This window comes from Amblyraja radiata, chromosome 26 (assembly GCF_010909765.2).
Source record: "Amblyraja radiata isolate CabotCenter1 chromosome 26, sAmbRad1.1.pri, whole genome shotgun sequence".
In the NCBI taxonomy this organism is placed as follows: Eukaryota; Metazoa; Chordata; class Chondrichthyes; order Rajiformes; family Rajidae; genus Amblyraja; species Amblyraja radiata.
This window is the reverse complement of record NC_045981.1, coordinates 11,055,487-11,077,315: the sequence shown is the minus strand read 5'-3', so window position 1 is coordinate 11,077,315 and position 21,829 is coordinate 11,055,487. Positions and strand designations below refer to the sequence as shown.

At 40.7% G+C, this 21,829-nt stretch overlaps 1 protein-coding gene across 1 annotated transcript in view; it reads left to right on the top strand.

The window, feature by feature from the left end:
• Positions 1-21,829, top strand: part of rptor (regulatory associated protein of MTOR complex 1) — a 292,628-nt gene that overhangs the window by 30,800 nt on the left and 239,999 nt on the right. The window contains exon 3 of the mRNA XM_033044242.1: positions 825-907. Within this exon, the coding sequence (XP_032900133.1) occupies positions 825-907 (83 nt within the window). The remainder of the gene's footprint in view (positions 1-824; positions 908-21,829) is intronic.

The window sequence follows — 21,829 nt, the reverse complement described above, 5'->3', positions numbered from 1 at the left end:
ATACCACCTCATCTATGAAACACAGTGGTGGAGGTGTTGTGGCTGCTGAAGGTACTGGCTCACTTATCTTCATTGATGATACAACTGCTGATGGTAATAGCCTAATGAATTCTGAAGTGTATAGACACATCCTATCTGCTCATGTTCAAACAAACAATGTACTATAGATATTTTTGATATTATCATTTTTGTAAACCAGCACGCATTTCCTTTTTTTCCTCAAAACTCATTGACCGGCGGTTCATTCTATAGCAAGCCAATGATTCCAAACATACTGCTAAAGCAATGAGTGTAACACATTGGTCCCTGAATTAGATGGTTGATTCAAGCTCTGTTTTAGTGCCTTGACTGCTAATCAAGGATAGTAATTCATTAAAGTGCTTAACGAATATTGCATGTTTGATGGGGAATGTCTTTGGGATGAACTGTTAAACTTTTCATCAAACCTTTCATCAGTTTAATCAACCCATCCAAAATAAGTATACTATTCTTTCTCCAATTGTATTTTAATTTTAATTGTGAAAGGGAAAGATTTGCATTCATGTAGTGGCTTTTTTGACCTATAGATGTTCCAAAATGTTTTATAGACATATTTTTGAAGTATACTTGTGTGTACTGTTATAGGAAATTGAGCCAATTCTCACACAGCAAGATCCGAAATGTAGCAATACTCTAATGACCAGATCATCTTCTTTAGTAATGTTAATTGAAGGTAATGTTAGTTTGCCTTTAAGCCCAAAGTTCTTGGTGAGTTATGGTTGCACATGTGTGGGGAAGGTATTTCTGTTACATTCTGAAATGTCTATTTTGTTAAAATCTTGCAGATCCACTATCCATGAGCCCTCAAAAAGCTTTGGAAAGCATTGGCGCAAACTTACAAAAGCAATATGAGAACTGGCAGCCAAGGGTGAGTTTACAAATTTTGTGAATATATTTCACCAATTGTAATGCAATGAAACAAAACGGCTTTACTCAATGAAAATCAAAATCCTGCAGATGCTGGAAATCTGAAATAAAAACAGAAAATGCTGGAAATGCTCAGCAGATCAGGTAGCATCCATGCAAAGAGCAGTTTCTGCAGATCCAGCCTGACCTCGCCAATATTTTCAGCATTTTCTGTTTTTATTTCACGAAATGTGCATTTAAATGTTAGATTGGAAATTGGAATTCTAAGGGAAAATGAATACTTTATTGAAGAAGAGTTATTCTTGTATTTTCTTGGATTTTATCATTCTGTATCTGTGATGTTATTGAGAAGCCGGCTGTGTGTGTACTTCCTGATGGAAATAAGCTATTTATTTCTAACCTCATTTTCCATCTCTTTTAATTGCTTCCATTTGTCTTTTTGCAAGTATTTGTACCATTCCATTATTTCATCCATTTCTAATTTAGACAGCGTCATTTTTGTTCAACTATATTGTATGTTTGGTGGCTTTAGAAATGCCTGAGTTTATATAATGTATCATTGAAGTTGGTGATAAAATGGGAGCTACTTAAGTCCCAGTTAGGGCTCAGTTGGATTATTACCATTACTTCCATATTCAAAGATAAATGTATCTGAAGTAATTCTTTTGAGTTTTACCATTTAATGTACATTTTCCTTTTGTTTGCAAACATTGAGATACACTTATTTATTGCTCTATGCCATTTTGTAATCCTCAACTGCTGACGATGTCTGTAGGAGACATTTATGCTTAGGTTAGTCACTGTTAGTATATTATAGTATTTTGTCACATATTTCTTGTTGTATCATTTTGAATGCTTGGGGGTGGGATTTTGATACCTTGGTCGGCGTGGATTTATGTAGATGGGCGTGACTTACATCGAACTAAGTGATACGACTGGGGTGGTCGGGTCAGACGAGAGCTGGCACCGGAGAGAAGACACAGTTTTTACTTTAATGTAATGGCAATTTCAAACGTTTCCATTGACATTACATTAAAGTAAAAATTGTGTCTTCACTCCGGTGTCAGCTGTCATCTACCCTGACCACCCCTGTCCAAAGCACAAATAGTACGCAGTTGGATGTGAAATGAGTTCTGAATTACCAGTGATACTGATAACTTTGTTGTGCAAGTACATTGAATTCAAGAAGAAACTAGAGCGATGAACTATAATTGTGCACTCTTTCAACTCTGTCGCACCTCATTTAGATTGTCATCCTGCATATATATGGGGGGTTGGAAATTCAGCCATGCAATTCTGGTGAAGGGCTGCAGTGGATCTTCTCGGAGCAGTTAATATGATACCAATCCACTCCAACTGTTCTTGAAAGGATGTAGAAGGATGTAGATATTTTTTATTATTGGTAATACATTTGTCACAGTTTTGCATTTTATCCTTCTGGGAAATTTATTTTGCAAGAGCTCAACTCACTAAGGATTAGACGTGTCATGACTCTCTGGCTTGTTGCATCCGGGATCAGTTCTTGTTTTTCTTTCATTTGACTTGATAAGTCTCTTGATTTTTCAACCGCAGATTTTTCCTAACTAATTCAGTACCGTCCTTTAACTACTTTTGATATTCCTTCAAATGGATCTTTTGGCATTATTACATAAATAGTAAAAACTGATTTAGATCCTATTCTGTCCTTCAGTTCTCTAAATCGTGAAGGGTTTGATTCATTTTGAGACTGGTGAGGATTCAGCTAGGGTAATCTGATTTCCCTGAGGTGTTCTACTTCAGAGCCGATTAATTGAAGTTTGCGACATTTGGTGGAAGTACTTGAATCTGAAGTACTGCATGAATCACAGTTAAACACAAAATGCTTAACATTTATTTTTGTTGAGATAAACAGTTATGAGTGGTGACACTGGCAAACTTGCTCTGGATTATGTACTATGGATATTTTTGATATTATCATTTTTGTAAACCAGCACGCATTTCCTTTTTATATTTTTTAAACTTGATAAACGTGTACTTAAAGATCAATGTATCTGAAGTCATTATTTTGAGTTTTGCCATTTTAGTGTGCATTTTCTTCTTTTCTTTCCTCCTTGAATGTATCAGTCCATTTCCTCAGACCAGCATTATGACTTTTCTGCATTATCATAAGCTCTATCACTCACTCTTCTCCGCTATCTGTTTATCATTGCTGCGCTTGGCTAGCTGCAAAGAACACGTTCCCTACCACCAGCTTTCTCCAGGGCCAACTCTATTCTCATTTTTAGCACAAAAGTAATTTGCTGCTAATTCTTTTTCAACTTTGGACCCTTCCAAGTGCACATTTTTTTTTGCAGCTCGTTCCCTATAACTTGGTGATAAAACAGAAAATGCTGGATGTACGCAGAAGGTCAGACAGATTCTGCGGAGTGAGAAACAAAACTAATGCTTTGGGTCAACGACATTATCGAAAATGGTCAGTCATTTCATCAACTCTGTTTCCCTCGACAGAAATTGCTTGAACTGCTGAGTATTTCCAGCATTTTGTGTTTCAGTTTGAAATTCCCTGCATTTACATTTTTTTCTACTTTTCCAATACCATTGTGTTTAGTTCCTGGGATGTCTTCAATTTATAGGATTCCTGCTTTTAATTTCTGGGGGGCTTTCACGTTCTTTGAAGTTAATTACTGGACTGTTCCTCCTGCTGTTTTACTTATTTTAATTTCATTAAATCTTAGTATAAATACAGATTCTGAAGTTCCATATTAAAGATGACTGGTTCTATGTATTGAGTGATGAATATCTACTGGCTATAAAATTGGAGTGGCTGCCAAATTGACTGAGACTTCACATCTCCATAGTGGTGCATTCTAAGAATAAATGTATCTGATAAATTGTGGAATGTCATCAGAATTGTCATAATGACCTAGCTAATTTAATACTCAAGAGTAAATCAGGTGAGTATCAAACCCATCTTGTCACTGTTAACAATGTAAAGCAGTTCGATGGATATCTTTCCTGTGATGTATCTTTTCTGAGGAGCAAAGAGCTAGTTGGAAAGCTGTGCATGGCTCATTCAACTGTGGCAACTATGGGGCACGGGTTAGAGGAGCGGAGTGGGCACTAGCTTGCGTGAATGTTCATGAGGAAAGTTCAAACTATTCCATGAGCTGGGGATGAGGTCAATGATCCATGGGAATCATGGACTCGCTGGATACACTTCGACTTCTAAATATTCTTTAAGGAACAATGAATTGATAATAATTTTTGAATATTTGAGGTAGCACAAGACAAAGTCTCCAGGCGATATGTGGATGCTGATGAGAGGGTAATGGGCAGAGATGGTGACAAAGGCTAGAAGTCAGAAGGAGACCAAAGGGTATCACACGAGGCAGGAAGAGGAGGAGGTGAGGAAGAGGACACGGGGGAGGGAAAAGTGCAGGGATAAAAGGACAATGGGGACGCGGGGATGGAAACTGTTGGAAATGTAAGCCAGTCTACAGCCTAGGAATCTCAGAAAATTCATACTACAAACAACATTCAACAACAAAACTTGCAGTTTTAATTACATTGAGATGCCCTCAGGTTCTTTGCAGATGAATTAAGCAAAATTTGACAGACTTGCATGGGGAAGCATGAGGGCTGGTGCTCAGGGTGGGCTTAAAATAGAGATCAGTGGAGTTGCCCAGGGAGAGAACACCAGGCGTTTGATTGCAATGGTATTAATCTCTAAAGGGAAGTACTTATTTTTTCTCTCCCGACTCTAAGGCCTGATATTGTTGTTCGAGGGGGAATAATGTGTACAGGGGCAGATTTAAATAGATTAATTTTTTAATGCAATTCGTGGAAGAGTAAAAAGAAAGTAGAATTAGGCAAACAATAAGGCCTGCAGTGAGTTGATTTGTTGTGCATAAATCAGAAAAAAAAAATTCTGCCAAAAATTATACATCAGCACTTTCAACAGGAAAGACACCAGGCAGAAATGGAATTCCCATTAGGTGATGAGAACAGAGATTGCTCTGAAGCATTATATTTCACTGGAATTCCTGCAGTTTAATGTGCATTTAAACAGGGCAGGAGCTTGGAATATATTATCACATTACACAAATAGTAAATATTAATATGTCTAACCATGAAATACGAGTGAAACAACAGTAAACAACGCAAACATCAGTGGTAGTTAAGTAAATTTTCTATCTCTTCTTGAATTGGTCAGCTATAGCAACAAGGCCTGAATGTGAGAAAGTAGAAAGGGGGGCACAGTGGGCGCAGTGGTAGAGTTGCTGCCTTGCAGCGCCAGAGACCCAGGTTCGATCCTAACTACGGGTGCTGTCTGTACAGAGGTTTGTACGTTCTTCCAATGACCATGTGGGTTTCCTCCGGGTGCCACAGGTTCCTCCCACATTCCAGAGACGTGCAGGTTTGTGGGTAAGTTGGTTTCTATAAATTGTGTGTAGGATAGAATTAATGTACAGATGATTGCTGGTCGGCATGGACTCGGTGGGCCGAAATGCCCATTTCCACACTATCTCTTAACTAAAGTAAACAAGGAACTGCAATGCTGGTTTACACAAAAAGGATGCAAAGTGCTGGAGTCACTCAGCGGGTCAGGCAGCATCTCTGGAGAACATGGATAGGACCCTTTCTTCAGACTGTTTGTGAGGGGGGGGAGGGGAAAGCTGGGAAAGAGGAGTGTGAATATGAATTACAATATAATAAAAATTAAAGACCACAGATGACCTCAAACAATAACTATATTTTTTTGCAATGAAGGAATGGTGAACATTGATTGAAAAATGTAATGTAATTTCCAAGTTTGGAAGAGGTACTTATACAGCCAAGGGAGAATCACAAAAGAACGGATCCTTGAACAAAGTGTTGCAAAATAACTCATTGAGAGACGGGCATAGTTAGCATTTGCATGATTTAGGCAAGCAATGCTTTATATCTGGGGAGGTGAGCACACTCAAAAGAGAAGATAGACCCAAAAAGCTGGAGTAACTCAGCGGGTCAGGCAGTATTGCTGGAGAGAAGGAATGGGTGATGTTTTGGGTCTCGACCCGAAACGCCACCCATTCCTTCTCTCCAGAGATGCTGCCCGAGACTCTGAGCAGCACCTCATATTTCGCTTGGGCAGCTTACACCCCTGCGGTATGAACATTGACTACTCCAATTTCAGGTAGTGCCTGCTTTCTCCTTCCCTTCCCAGCTCTCCCTCAGCCCACTGTCTCCGCCTCTTCCTTTCTTCTTCCCGCCCCCCCACCCTCACATTAGTCTGACGAAGGGTCTTGACCCGAAACTTCGCCCATTTCCTTCGCTCCATAGATGCTGCCTCACCCGCTGAGTTTCTCCAGCATTTCTGTCTACCTCTGAATTACTCCAGCTTTTTGTGTCTATCTGTGGCGTAAACCGGCATCTGCAGTTCCTTCCGACAATGAATCATTCATGACATGACACCCTAGGTGATAAAGAGATGTCAGCGTTTGGAAATTGAGAATTATCAAAATAAGGGAAGGCGTTGGTTATAGGTGGGAAGAGATTGGAAACGAGGTAGAAAAAATAGTTGAGTTTTCAAATTCTAATTAGGTCTTGCTGATGGGATTCTATTTTGATAATTTCAGCTTTCATGCTGAAATGGGAAAAAGTACAAAATGTTTTTCTGTTTAGAATTTGACATTTTATACTCTGTTGAGAAGTAACCCTTCGGAATGGAAAATAGAAACATTTTTAATTAGTGTGAAAGTCTTAGTGAGCCAGCCATCAATGTTCATTATCGTATTAAAGCTTTCAACTTTCAACAGATTGTGAAACAGACATCTTAATCTACAGAAGTGGGCTTGGTCTGATGTCTCCAGACAGCTTGCAGAAGATGTGCATGCCATCAAAAGAACTATTGAAAATGAAAGAAACTTGTATTCAGCATAGTTTTTCATCCGGAAATCAGTTTCCTCTTTGAAGGATTGGGGAGATGTTAAACTACCAACCTCCTTGCTAGGTACTGTACTTAAAAAGGATAATTTCTGCGAAGGAAATTACTTTATGATTGAGTAAATTTTAGGCGCACATTCATTATACCAGATCTAAAGCACAGCTGGAATCTGTTAAATCTGTGTTTGCGCAACCTCTGATTACTGACTAGCTGAGCGACAATTCAATTTTGATATTAGTTGATGATTAAGAAAATTCTGTTTGGGTATGGGAGAAATAAGCATTGCATTACGCTCAATTGTATATTTTATTCATGATAAAATACAAAATACGTGCAATAAGTATTAAATATTACATTCTGCTGTAAGATTTCTACTGACATAGCCAGAGAGTGTTCTCTGTTCCTATTGGGCAGCATTTTTTTAAATTGAATAATTCAGAATGTGTTATTGATAAATTGGCCTAATGATTAGGTTTTGAGAGTTCTTGAAACACATGAAAGGCACATATGTAACCAGCATCACAGTCTTGACGTGCAAACGCTGCCCCTCCACATTCTATTTTCCCCTATGGATTAATTTCTGTGCATCCTGGAGCGTGCTCTACATTGCCATTCATTCAGTGGATGATTTTTCAATGTGGTACTGTCTTTTGATCATCGCTAGGGTTATGAAGAATGCATGTACTGGTATAAAGGGATGTAAAGGGCTGACGTGTCCAAGTGTTCCTGTAACATCAAATGAGAATAGATTGCACAGTATCATGAGCTCAGTTAAAGTGCTTAGATTAGTTGTGTGGGAAGGAACTGCAAATGCTGGTTCAAACAGAAGGTAGACACAAAATGCTGGAATAACTCAGGGGGACGTGACTTTCAATCTGATGAAGTGTCTCGACCCGAAACGTCACCCATTCCTTCTCTCCAGAGATACTGCCTGTCCCGCTGAGTTTCTCCAGTATTTTTGTCTACCTTGGGATTATACTTAATCTGAAGCATTTTGTGTCTCATCTTCTGCTCAGTTTAGTTGCTAAGTAGAACGTAAAGCCGTTACAAATATGCACATGGACTTGACTGTTAATTTAGGCAACGGCAGAGATCTGTTGGTGTTAATGATATGAAAGATTAGGATACATTTTGGCACATATTGCTAAAATTGTTAAGCAGTTTAATGTACAAGCTAACAGCAATAAAATAAATTTCTACACATTGAAAATGAGGTGCAGGAAATAATTGGGCTCACCATTGTCTTAAATTCCAGGAGCCATCAGAACAATTAGAGAGCTAAAGGTAAGGGACATAGTCTTGAAGAAAGAGTTAACTGTTCAAGAGTGAGATGGGGAGAAGTTCTTTTGAGTAGAGGTTTATACATCTTGCAATGTTGTCTTCTAGCCCAGAGTGGTGTGGGTGTTCTGTTTTTCCCTGTATTCAAGGCTCAAGATAGACACAAAGTGCTGGAGTAACTCAGCAGGTCAGGCAGCATCTCTGGAGAGAAAGGAATAGAAAACCCTTCAAGAAGGTTCCGACCCGAAACGTCACCCATCCTTTTTCTCCGGAAATGTTGCTTGACTCGCCAAGTTACTCCAGCACTTTGTGTCTACAATTGGTATAAACCAGCATCTACAGTTCTTTATTTCCACCATCAAGAAAAACTTCTAAACGCCAGGATAGTTTAGAGAGGCAATAAAGCCTTTTTAATATTTTCTCAGTAATATGAATGAAAATATTAGCTGCTTAATGGGCCAGTAAACTGTCATTGTTGTAGTTTGCATCGTTGAGCTCCTGATGGTCTTTAGGAGTGAGTCTCCTACACAACTGCGTAGAAGCACAACTAGTTTATGTTTCATGGATCATTCAGATTAAAGTGATCATTTCCACTTAATATAGCACTCTTAATGTAGAAATAAAGCCACAGTCTGTATCTCTAGAATGTACTCAAAAACAATCTTGGGATCAGTCTGAAGAAGGGTCTCGACCCGAAACGTCACCTATTCCCTCGCTCCACAGATGCTGCCTCACCCGCTGAGTTTCTCCAGCATTTTTGTCTACCTAGGTATTGTACTTAATCTGAAGTTTCAGCACCAGTGAAAGATGACTGTAGAATATAAAGCTGAAACTAAATGGACTGCACATCTTTTAATGCCATCCAAACTAATTTAAAATTATTATTTTATCATTGGTGCAGCTGTATCATGTGGATTGCTTTTTGCCTCCTTGAAGCCTGTCTATTTCTGCTATTGATGTGATGTTAGGGTTTTTTTTGTGATTTTCCTCCTTGTAATCTAGTAGAATTGAGAAGAGATGTTTCAATTGGCTCACATAAATGAACCTGCTCTTTTGCATGACCTACTTTATTGCTGTTATAGAGTTCCCATGACGTTCCTACCCTACCTTTCCCCACTCCAATCCCACTGCCAATATCAAGAGTGGCGACTTAGTACAGGGATTGAAACATCAACACCCATTAGCTCTACCTATCCTCCAACTGTCAGATATCTAAGTATCAAAAATAAATGTTTATGAATATATCTGATTTTCAGAAAAAATAAATGGAGAAATATTGTAAAGCTGTTTGAAATACCTTCTTGGAGGGATTAGAATTCAACAAACACCATTGATGTTATTCAAATAAACTCACAGCAGCTGGGGGATTGCTTGGATCGGGCACGGCTGGAGGCTCTACAAAGGCCTAGCGGTGGGATCGGACACGGCACGGAGTGGTGGTAAAGGACACCGACAACATCACCAGGTCAATTCCTGCAATGGCGACTTAGTGCTGCCTCCAGGCATCTCTAAATTCTGCCTGGGTGAAGTCTACTATTTTTGCACTACAACCGGTGCACTTTAATACTTACGTCTGATTGTGCTTATATAGTATGAACATTTAAAATTGTATGCAAAACAAAAAACTCCACTGTATCTAGGTAAATGTATCAATAAGGTGTATTGCACTATTGATAAATGGATGAGCAGGTTTATCGCTAGGCATTTACACAACATAGCTGTGTCCCAAACATTATGGTACCCTGAAGTGGGGATTATATATAAACACTGCTGTAATTTCTACATGGTGAAACCAAAATGTATAAAAATGGCCTTTATGAAAATCTGACAATGCACTTTAACCACGTGATTGTTTTTTTATTACAAATCACAAATTGTGGAGTACAGAGCCAATTAAATAAATGATGGGTCTTTGTTCCAGCCATTATGGAGGGCACTGTATTAATGCACCTGACAGCCAGCTACGTAAGGAGTTAAAGTTTACTTTGTCGAATTCCAAATAAACTCTTTTACTTCTAACTCAGAAACAGAACTAAGCTTATCTGAGGGCAAACTTGGTATTGCATTTAAACTAAGTGGTGAAATTTATGATTGGTACATTTGGTTCTAATATTTTAAAGTGTTGATTTAACTTCAGATAAGTATTTATGTAAAAAGGAAGTGCAAGTATTAATGGCAAAATCTGTTCTTTAATTTTTTTTTAGTTAGGTGAAAATTAATGTTGAAGAGACTTAGTGTAAAGAAAGCAAGCTATTTTTATTGCGTATAAAGGAAAATGTTCCCTTTTGCATAAGGTGTTATTCGCATGCAGAGGATAGAAATATCTACAAAATTGAATTGGAGTGACCTTCAAAAATCGTTTAAATGAAGTGTGAACAACGGGGTCAAAGTTATTTTGATACTACCTCAAGCAACCAACTGTGGTTGACAAATTTTACTTGTTACATTAAGTAATACATTCAACACATCTCCATATACGCACAATGATTTTGACCTTGATGGGTTATTTTAAAGAGTTTTTTTGCGTAAGATGAAGTGCAATTTTCACATTTTTGCCAGTCATAAAAAAGGCTTGCATGGTAATTGAATATTTCATTATGTTGATGAAATAACTGTTTTCACTTTTTAATTATTGACCTGCCAAGTGAGATTTTAAACTGGAAACTGGTATGAGGTGATGCATTATTTCTTGCCTTCGATGGATGAAATCCAGAATTTAGTTTAGTTTAGAAATACAGCGCGGAAACGGGCCTTTCGGCCCATCGAGACCATACCAACCAGCGATCCCCGCACTTTAACACTATCTTACACTAGGGACAATTTTTACATTTATACCAAGCCAATTAACCTACAAACCTGTACGTCTTTGTAATGTGGGAGGAAGCTGAAGTTCTCTGAGAAAACCCACTCAGGTCACGAGGAGAAGGTACAAGCAGGGCGGCACGATGCCGTAGCGATTGAGCTACTGCCTCATAGCATCAGAGACCCTGGTTCGATCCTGACTACGGGTGATTGTACGGAGTTTGTACGTTCCCTGTGATCTGCGTGGGTTTTCTCCGGGTGCTCCGGTTTCCTCCCACATTCCAAAGACGTACAGGTTTGTAGGTTGAATGGCTTGGTATAAATGCAAGTTGTCCCTCGTGTGTGTGTGTGTGTAGGATAGTGTTAATGTGCGAGGATCGCTGGTCGACGCTGACACGGTGGGCCGAATGGCCTGTTTCCGTGCTGTATCTCTAAACTAAAAAACTCCATACAGACAAGCAGCCGTAGCCAAGAGCGAATCGGGTCTCTGGCATCATAAGCGCTCTAAGGCAGCAACTCTACCACTGTGTTGCCCTTGAAGAATGCAAGATGTTCACTGTATCTTTCAAGAGCTTTTTTTCTGAAAATACACATAAATCTTGGCATTATGTACTGTCACTTCCTTCCTGGTGTGAAAAGGTCTAGTATTTGTGTTACTTAGTTCAGTATACTTCAGAATCTACCACTCTGTAAGCGAACAGCTTCTGTAGTTGTGGAAATATCACTTCAGGCTTTAGCTTTTAAAAACAATTTTTCTAAATTTTCATTTTGGTGAGGAGCCTGGTTAATCCAACAGACCGTGCTGGAATTTATGTGTAGGAAAGAACTGCAGCTGCTGGTTTAAATCGAAGGTAGACACAAAATGCTGGAGTAACTCAGCGGGACAGGCAGCATCTCTGGAGAGAAGGAATGGGTGATGTTTCGGATCGAGACCCTTCTTCAACAACTTCTTCCGACGCTACTCCTATTCAATGTTATGTTTCCTCATGTTCAGCTGCTCCTCAATATTGTCAGCATTCAGGTTTTCACCTCTATTTGTTTGCTGCCATTTCTGCCAGACCTGCTGCTGAAACTTGTTATTGACAGCAGTGAAGGTTTATGAGGTTAATTCCCCGGATGGCGGTACTGTCATATGTTGAAAGAATGGAGCAACTGGGCATCTTTACACTGGAATTTAGAAGGATGAGAGGGAATATTGTTGGAACATATAAGATTAATATGGGTTTGGATACGCTAGAGGCAGGAAACATGTTCCCGATGTTGGGGGTGTCCAGAACCAGGGGCCACATTTTAAGAATAAGGGGTAGGCCATTTAGAATGGAGACGAGGGAAAACCTTTTTCACCCAGAGAGATATGAATCTGTGGAATTCTCTGCCTCAGTGGAGGTCAATTCTCTGGAAGCTTTCAAGAGAGAGTTAGCCAGAGCTCTTAAAGATAGTGGAGTCAAGGGATATGGGGAGAAGGCAGGAACGGGGTACTGATTGTGGATGATCAGCCATGATCACAGTGAATGGCGGTGCTGGCTCGAAGGGCTGAATGGCCTACTCCTGCACCTATTGTCTATTGTCAACTTTTTCCCTTTTACTGAGTTTATCGTTTCTTTCGGCAGAGCTTTTGTCCCATAATCAGCATGATCGGTTTCTGTAACTATTTTATGAACAACATGTTAACTTCTAACTTCTAAAAGGTTTCAAATAGCTTTCTTCAAAACTGGCTTTAATGCCTCCCGATCAATAATTCCATTTAAAATGTAATCCTTCCATCGTCCATATAATGGGATGAGGGAAGTTGGAGTTGATAGCAAACATTTGACTCGAAATTTGCTGTCTTCTGATGTGATACGAGTTTGTGAGGATTAGAAGATGCCGTGTGTCCTGGAGCAGGGATGCCATTTTTGAAAAGTCATCAATCATTGATATAACTGGACGTAGGGAACAAACCTCATCAAAACCACACGGAAGCTAACAGCTGACTTGTCCAGTTGTAACATTTTTGTTTAAGCCAAGTCAGTCATCTGAATGAAGTGTTAACATTTCTCTGCATCCCTGGAATGTCAGAAAAAAATCTTGGCCTGTTCAGTGCAATTCAGTTCAGATGCTGGTGTAGCTTCACCTTGTGGGTAATTGAATCATTCCAACATTTGTTTAGTTTAGTGATACAGTGCGGAACCAGATCCTTCAATAGACAATAGGTGCAGGAGTATGCCATTTGGCCCTTCGAGCCAGCACCGCCATTCAATGTGATCATGGCTGATCATCCCCAATCAGTACCCCGTTCCTGCCTTCTCCCCATATCCCCTGATTCCGCTATTTTTAAGAGCCCTATCTAGCTCTCTCTTGAAAGCATCCACAGAACCTGCCTCCATCGCCCTCCGAGGCAGAGAATTCCACAGACTCGCTACTCTCAGTGAGAAAAAGTGTTTCCTCGTCTCCGTTCTAAATGGCAAACTCCTTATTCTTAAACTGTGGCCCCTGGTTCTGGACTCCCCCAACATCAGAAACGTGTTTCCTGCCTCTAGCGTGTCCAAGCCGTTAACAATCGTATATGTTTCAATGAGATCCGCTCTCATCCTTCTAAACTCCAGAGTGTACAAGCCTTCGGCCCACCGTGTCCGAGCCGACCACGATCCCCGTACACTAGCACTATCCCACACACTCGGGAAAGTTTACAATCTTTACTGAGCCAATTAACCTGTAAACCTTAGCGCCTTTGAAGTGGGGAGGGAAGCCGGAGCACCCAGGAAAAACCTACGCGATCACGCCATAGAGATAGCACCCGTAGTCTGGATCGAACCTGGGTCTCTGGTGCTGCAAGGCAACAACACTATCGCTGTGCCACCGTGCCCCCTGTTGCCTTGTCTAAATCCCCATAGGTTGCTGTCTTCAATAATTTTGCTATTCGATCCATCACATGAAGAGCTAATTGTGTAAGAGATCAGTAATGCTTGTTCTTTAAGTCATGAACCATTTGTTCATTTTTACAGTATTCTGTTGAGAACCATTTCATAATAGTACCTTTTCTCAGCTTTTTAAGCACTAGTTTATCTTCAATAGACAAAACCACATTTTTATTTAGCTAAGTTACTCCAGCATTTTGTGTCTATCTTAGATTTAAACCAGCATCTGCAGTTCTTTCCTACAGATTTTTAGTTACATTTACAAATATTTGCAAATACCTTTAATATGTTGTGTCTGTAGTTGTTATTTCCCAAACCTATACACGAAAGATAGCATGAAAATTACTTCCGTGCTCTTACTGTAATCTCAACGGTGGTGTTTGCTTTGGACGCTCTCTGGAGGTCACTTTTTGCTTGGAAATGTTATCCCCACTGCACAGCCAACCTGTACATCAGCAAATTAGCTGCTGGATAATTGCGGTACAACTGCTTACTGTTGAGGCAGAAAATTAGGTCAGCATTGTCCACCAACACAATCAAAGAACAATTCCAGGATAGCAAACAGAAAATCTTCATAAATATTGCAGATCAGTAGATTGGGGCCCATCCAAGATTCATTCAAAAATAACTAGCTCTAGAGGCGGGTTCAAAAGTGACATTTAAAAGACATTTTGAACCAGTTATAATGGATAGGAAAGGTTTTAGTTTTTAGGTCTTGAGATACAGGGTGGAAACGGGTCCTTTGGCCCTCTGTGTCCATGCCTACCATCAATCACCCATATACTGATTCTATCCTCCCCACTGGAGATAATTTACATAAATTAACCGACAAACCTGCACATCTGTGGATTTTGGGAGGAAACCGGAGCACTCGGAGAAAACCCGCATGGTCATAGGGAGAATAGACAGCACCTCATGGTCAGCATCAAATCCGGGTTTCTGGTGCTGTAAGAATAATGAGTATGCCATTTAGAACGGAGACGAGGAAACACCATTTCTCACTTTTTCTCTGCGTTGATAGCACTGGCTGCAAAGTGCAATTTTGGAGCACTGACGGATGAGCTGGTGAGAGATCAGCTGATCGAAAAGACGTCAGTCCCGCGGATTAGAGAGCGCCTTCTCATGGAGGATGATGCTCTCACACTCGAAAAGGCACTAGCATTAGCTGTGCAAATCGAAAGTGCCATGCATAACGCCGAGGTGCTCAAATAACAGCAGATGGCAGGCTCCGAGGGAGCATTTAGTCCTGCACCCCATCAGATGAACACAGCACCAGTGCAGGGCATTCAGAGGCAATCAAAACACTGTCGCTCAAACAGGCAGTGTCCGAATTGTGACCGGAAACACGCTCCCGGGGAATGTCCAGTGTACGGTAAACGATGCAACGCGTGCTCAAAGTTAAATCATTTCGAGAAAGTATGCCGGTCATCAAAGGAGAAGGCGTCATCGGTCCGCCAAGTAGACGATGAATCTCCGGGTGGACACGATGTATACTCCATAAAGGACAGGGCTGACCAGGATGTTCGGTCAACAGGGACTTTCAAAGACTGCAAGGTCAAGATCACTGGGACAACTCCACTGCTGTGCCCGGAGGAATATGCACTAGATGCAGGAAGATAGGACCAGCGCAGCTATCAAACCTGGTCAGCATGGAGAAGTTGGGCTGAAGGGCCTGCTTCTAAGATACGTGACTATTCTGTATGCAAAGGACTTATTTAATTTCTAGTCTAGTATTTAAATACCTTCCAAATTACTCTTCTGATTTTTCTTCCCTTTCATGTCTTTTGCTTTTCTATTCTGTTCTTTGTCCTGTCTGAATAACTTGCTCATTCATTTAATCATAGACATTTTTTTAATAACTAGGTAAGAGGGATTCAAGGATTTAGGATCATTTCTGTGAAGCAGTTGCATCTAGAGACACCACAGATTTTCTTGAGATAACTTGGCCCAAATCCAGTTGCTAAGAAGCATTCATCGAAAAAAATTCTAACCCTTGAAATCTGACTTGGGAGAGTCAGTCAGAATTGAGACCACCGTTGCATAGAATATACCTGAAGTGATAGACAAAATAGCGGCAGTAACTCGGCAGGTCAGGCAGCATCTCTGGAGAAAATGGATTGGTAACCTTTCGGGTTGGGACCCTTCCTCATTCTGTGAACTTGTATCCAGCAGGTTTCCACATAACATCAATGAAATGAATTAACAGAACATTTTTGAGATGTCGACTGAAGGGTGAATGTCAGTCACGGACTCAAGGCAAAAAAAACCCTTGCTCTCAGGCAATTCAACGGGAACTTTTACATTCACTTGAGAGAAACCAGTCAGGGTCCTAACGTGACATCTCACTCAAAAAGTGCCACCTCTATGCCATGTAACTTGAACTCTTAAGCAAGAATATTACTGTAAGGAAGATAGACACAAAATGCTGGTGTAACTCAGCGGGACAGGCAGCATCTCTGGATCTCGACCCAAAACGTCACCCATTCCTTCTATCCAGAGATGCGACCTGCTGAATTACTCCAGCATTTTGTCTCTATCTTCGGTGTAAACCAGTATCTGCAGTACTTTCCTACAATGAGCCATTCATGTCTCCTCAAACCTTGGCTCTCCCAACCCAGTACATTCCTACACAAGACAACTGTGATGGTAGCTGTGAAGATGCTGATAATTCTTTCCATGAGTGTGTCCAGGTCTGCAGTCTAAATGTGGGGAAGAGGAGTCAAAGAACTATATCTTTCATGTCACCAGCACACCCTTTATCATTGTTTCTTAATGCAACTAAATCCCATTCATTCCCTTCATATGCCTGCAGGGACTGTACCCTGCCGAGCTTTCCTGCCGTTGCTTGCTCCTGCTGTGAATTGAGTAGTTTTGTTTATCCATAAAGAATAAAACTGATCCTTTAGAAATGTACCATCTGTAGAACCTTGGCTGTCCCAGCCTATAGACTCTGAAATGAAAATAATTACAAGAGATTAATTGCAGCAAACATCTTAAGATATCGGGAAAGTGAGGGACAGGCTGCTGGGGGAAGTGCAAAGGAAAACTGCCAGCTTAATTTATACGGCAAGTTGAATCAACTTTCTTAATAAAAATGCAGAAGATGTTTTTATGGAAATAATGTTCAATTATTCACACAGTCCATGTTCACACATTTCACCCAGGAAGAAAAATACAGTACCGTATTTCCCGGCAATGAAGACGCACCCCCAATTGAAGTTACTAAATATTGAAAAAAGGATGGCAGGACAAGATCAAGGGTTTGGTTTAGTCCAGGGGTTGGCAACATCGCCTGCAAGCCCCGGGACTAGCTGCAGTTCCCAGGTCGCCTGCCCCGGGATTAGTAGAGAGAGAGAGAGTGAGCGAGCCCGGGACAGAGCAGCCATCCTTCCGCCCAGTAGCTACCCGCCAACCACCACCGGTTGCGCCTGTGCTGAAGGACACAGTGGCTGCCTGGCATGCGGGCTGGCAGAAGGCACTGAGGTGGCGGCCGGTCCCACCTTCCGGTCCCGATGGCCGCTCGCAGCCATTCGAGCTACTTCCCTCCCCGGGCCAGACTCCCCGCATGCTGTGAAAGGAGCTCTCCCCCCCCCCAGCGGCGCTGTCCTTTTACAGCCTCTTTCCACTTTACAGCCGCTTCCCATCAGCTGCCAGCAATGAGGGATAGACTTGGCTACATTGTTCTTGATGTTGCTGTACTGAGGGATAGCCAAGCCTATCTTTATTGGCTAACAACCTAACCTTCGACCTCCAAGACGCAGGTAAATCTTCAGGCTTTATTTTTGGGTAAAAAATAGCGTCTTCATTACCGGGAAATATAGTAATTATAATTAATTTTAATAGTCTACTTTTAAACTTTAATCATTCATCTTTGCTTGACATATGTTTTAAAAGACACATGGACAGGTACATGGATAGGTAAGATTTTGAGGGATATGGGCCAAACACAATCAAATGGGACTAGCTTATTTAGGGCAGCATGGACAAGTTGGGCAGAAGGGCTTGGTTCTGTACTGTAGGACTCCATGACTCTAATTGTGCATTAGATTTTTTTTTTGTAGTTATGCAGTCAGATTATAATGATTTGGAGTGGGTTATTGTACTTTTCCTTGGCCATTTAATTAAAATTTATCACTGTTACTTTGAGCTTTCAGGCATTAATAGAACCCATTAGCATTTAATTGAAATTGTAGCACCGAATACTTTTTAGGTCTGAAGTGTCTGAAGGCAAATTTTCTATTTTGATATTTAATAATTTTTATTTTAATAAGTGAGAATGATGCTATAATGGGGACATAGTCATAAATATCTGAACTTTGCAGTCTTAAATCATGTGTTTCTAAGCGAAATGGTGATAATGTTGAGATACTTAAACAGTTCTGTTCAACAATGCTTGGTAAAGTAAGGTTCATTGGTATTAATCCTGTTCTTTTCTGAGGCCATTTATTTTATTTAGCAACATGCCACAAGCATAGGGGGCACAACAAGCCTGAACATTCATTGCTTTTATTTATTGCCCATGGTAGCACTCGTAAACAGGTAGTTTACTTTGACAGTCAGTTCTACTGCTTGGTACATTTTTCAGCACTAATAGAGTAGTCCGAAGAAGGGTCCTGACCCGAAATGTCACCTATCCATGTTCTCAACAAATGCTACCTGACCCGCTGAGTTACTCCAGCACTTTGTGTCCTGTTTTTCCAATAAATTACTGTTGTGTCCACGTTAAAGACGGTGAACCTTTATAGCCCTGTCCCACGGTACGAGTTCATTCCAAGAGCTCTCCCAAGTTTGCCCTGATTCGAACTCGGAGATTTACGGTAATGGCCACTCGGCGGTACTCTGGGCTCTCGTGGACATTTTTCAACATGTTGAAAAATCTTCACGAGTCTTCCCGTGCTTACTTGTCGTTAGCGAGTCTTCCCGTGTACCTGCCGTTAGTGTTACGAGCCGCTAAGAGACGTCCCCGAGCTCCAACGTACCCGCTGCGTTCATTCTCCATGCTTACCACGAGTTTGATTTTTTTTTAAACTCGGGAGAGCTCTTGGAATGAACTCGTACCGTGGGACATGGCTATTAGTTATGCAGGTGAGCCCTTGTATGACATGTAGCTTATTAGGAGTGTGTTATGGTTTTTGAAAGTTTAATTCTATGAGGTATCTTTAATAATAAATGAAAATATCCTTCCTCAAATGAAATATTATTCCTCAGATTGATGCGACCCATATTTTAATGTTATTGTTGGTGTATTGAACTGAGGGATGATTGAACTTTAATGGAAGGAAACTTCGAGTCTCCACATGGATGTGTGTAATCACTTCAATGCTGAGCCAAGCAATGCTTAACACCCAACTGAGAAGGAATACAAATCCCACAATCTTCCTTACAAATCGCAAAATTCACGTTGAATATCTTCGGGATTCTGTAATTTTTGAGAAATTTGATAATGGAGGAAAATGCAAGGTTGTGAACTGTTCATGAATTAAAATATAAAGCTCTGTAACTAATTAGTTGGTGAAACAATCCAGCATCTGCAGGGTTTACTTGCTTCATACCCTTTTACTCTGTTGGAACCGAGGTGTTATGTTACAAGTTAATTGGATTAATTGAATATATCTCTGTTTGAAACTAGATGGAATTACTTAATGAAATGCAGAATCTGCATTCAGTTGGCTATGCTTTTTCCATGAGACTGATGTCAAAAGTTTAAAATATCTTCTCAACACTGACATTATAAAACTGTAAAGCAATGAAATTACTTATGGAGGTTTTATTGAACTGAATGTTTACTTTTTTTAAAACCTGACATTTTTTTCGGGCTCTCAGGTTTTGTGGGGGGTGTTTGTGTTGAAATAATTTCAACACTTTTCAGGCAGATATAGACATTTTAGTTAAAATCATTGCAAAAGTTGGATTGCAAGAGATCTGAAGAGAGTCTGAAGAAAGGTCCCCGACCCTAAATGTCACGCATCCTTTTTCTCCAGACATGTTGCCTGACCCGCTGAGTTACTCCAGCACTTGTGTCTACCTTCAAGAGATCCTCTTATCTTTATTCAATAAATGGGCGGCACGGTGGCGCAGCTGGTAAAGCTGCTGCCCCATAGTGCCAGTGACCCGGGTTCAATCCTGACCTCGGGGGCAGGCAGTGGGCAGTTTGCACGTTCTCCCTGTGCCCATGCGGGTTTCATCCGGGTGCTCCGGTTTCCTCCCACACCCCAGGATGTGTGTATTTGTAGGTTAATTGGCCTCTGTAAATTGCCCTTGCTGATTAGGGAATGGGAAAGTGGAAGAACATAGAACTAGTATGAATAGGTGATCGATGATTGGCATGGACTCGATGGGCCGAAGGTCCCGTTTCCATGATGTATCTCTAAACTAAACTAAACTTCAAACACGAGTGACTACAATTTGAGGATTAAAAATATAAGGAGGCAGAAATAGAAAGTGGAAACAAGTGCCCAAAATAATAATTTTAAGGCAGCCAATGTACTTGACTCCAAGCTGTTACCAACTCCTGATTTAAAACCAATTGCTGTGGATTAGAATTCTAGCTCTAATGTGCTACTTTACAAAATAGTCTGCTATGAAAGCTCTTATAGTTAGGTGCCAATTGAAACGATTCTTCCTGGACACAATGTATCTTGAGGCATGAGGGAATGAAATATTTTGTGCTATCATATCTAATTGCTAGATTCTCTTGTTCCTTTTCTAAAAATATCGTTAATCATTCTTAAAGTAATTTACCTTGTCCAAGAATGCTTATTCCTGGTAATATGCTTTGGAGTCACAGTGTTAAACAGTATTTAAACAGGTCCTTTAGTCCACATTGAACATCAAGCACCCTCTGCACTAATCCACCGCCAATGCCATTTTATTCTTACCGCATTCTTATCATCCTTTTCCAGATTCTTTCACTCACCTACATGCTAGGTAAAATTTATATGGGAGAATTAACCTATTTAGAGTTTAGTTTTAGAGATACAGTGTGGAAACGGGCTCTTTGGCCCACTGAGTCCATGCCGACCATCGATCACCCGTTCACTAGTTCCATCCTACAAACTAGGGACAATTTGTAGAAGCCACTGAACCTACAAACCTGGAGTGTGGGAGGAAACAGGAGCACCCAGAGAAAACCCACGCGGTCACAGGGAGAATGTGCAAACTCCACACAGGCAGCAGCCGTAGTCAAGATCGAACCTGGGCCTCTGGAGCTGTAAGGCAGCAACTCTATCGCTGCACCGCCTTTTGGAAGCGGGAGCAATTACAAGGGGAAAGTGTAAACTCCCCACAGATAGCAACAGAGGTCAGGATGGAACCCGGGCCACTGGAGCCCTGAGGCAACAGCTCACTTGCTGAGCCATTGTATCTACTCTTCACCTGAATGTGTTCCACCTGCTTTTCCCACTTGACTGAGCAGTAAACAATTTGCTGCCAAGGACATTTTTGTTTGACTCAAAATTTAGCTGTTAACTTTGCAGTCTTGACGCAGCTTGTTTCTACATTAAATAATCATTACATTTCACATTTTTTTTGGTTGGCTGAAAGTGATATAAAAAGATGCAATGCCAATACAGGTCCATCATCTTTTTTTACCTTAACAGAAAATGTTGGAAGCACCCAGCAGGTCAGGCAGTGTATATGGAAAGAGAAACAGTTAATGCATTCAGGTTCATGATCTTTTGTTATAACTGGGAAAATAAATAAAGTTTGCTTTCAATAACAGTCAAGGTGGGTAAGGATGGGTAGAACAAACGGGATATTTCTGATCGTCTGAGACCAAGCGATTTGTGTAAGAAGGAACTGCAGATGCTGATTTATAGTGAAGATAAACACAAAAAGCTGAGGTAACTCAGCGGGTCAGGCAGCATCACTGGAGAAAAGGAGTATGTGATGATTCGGGTCCAAACCCTTCTTCAGACTGTTGACCAAATGAAGTAATGTGATTGGAAGCATATTATGCTGCTTTATGTGTGTGATATGCTGTTATTAACAAGGCTGTGGCAAGCCAGACCATACCTATTGGAAAAGAAAAACTGAGTCAAAA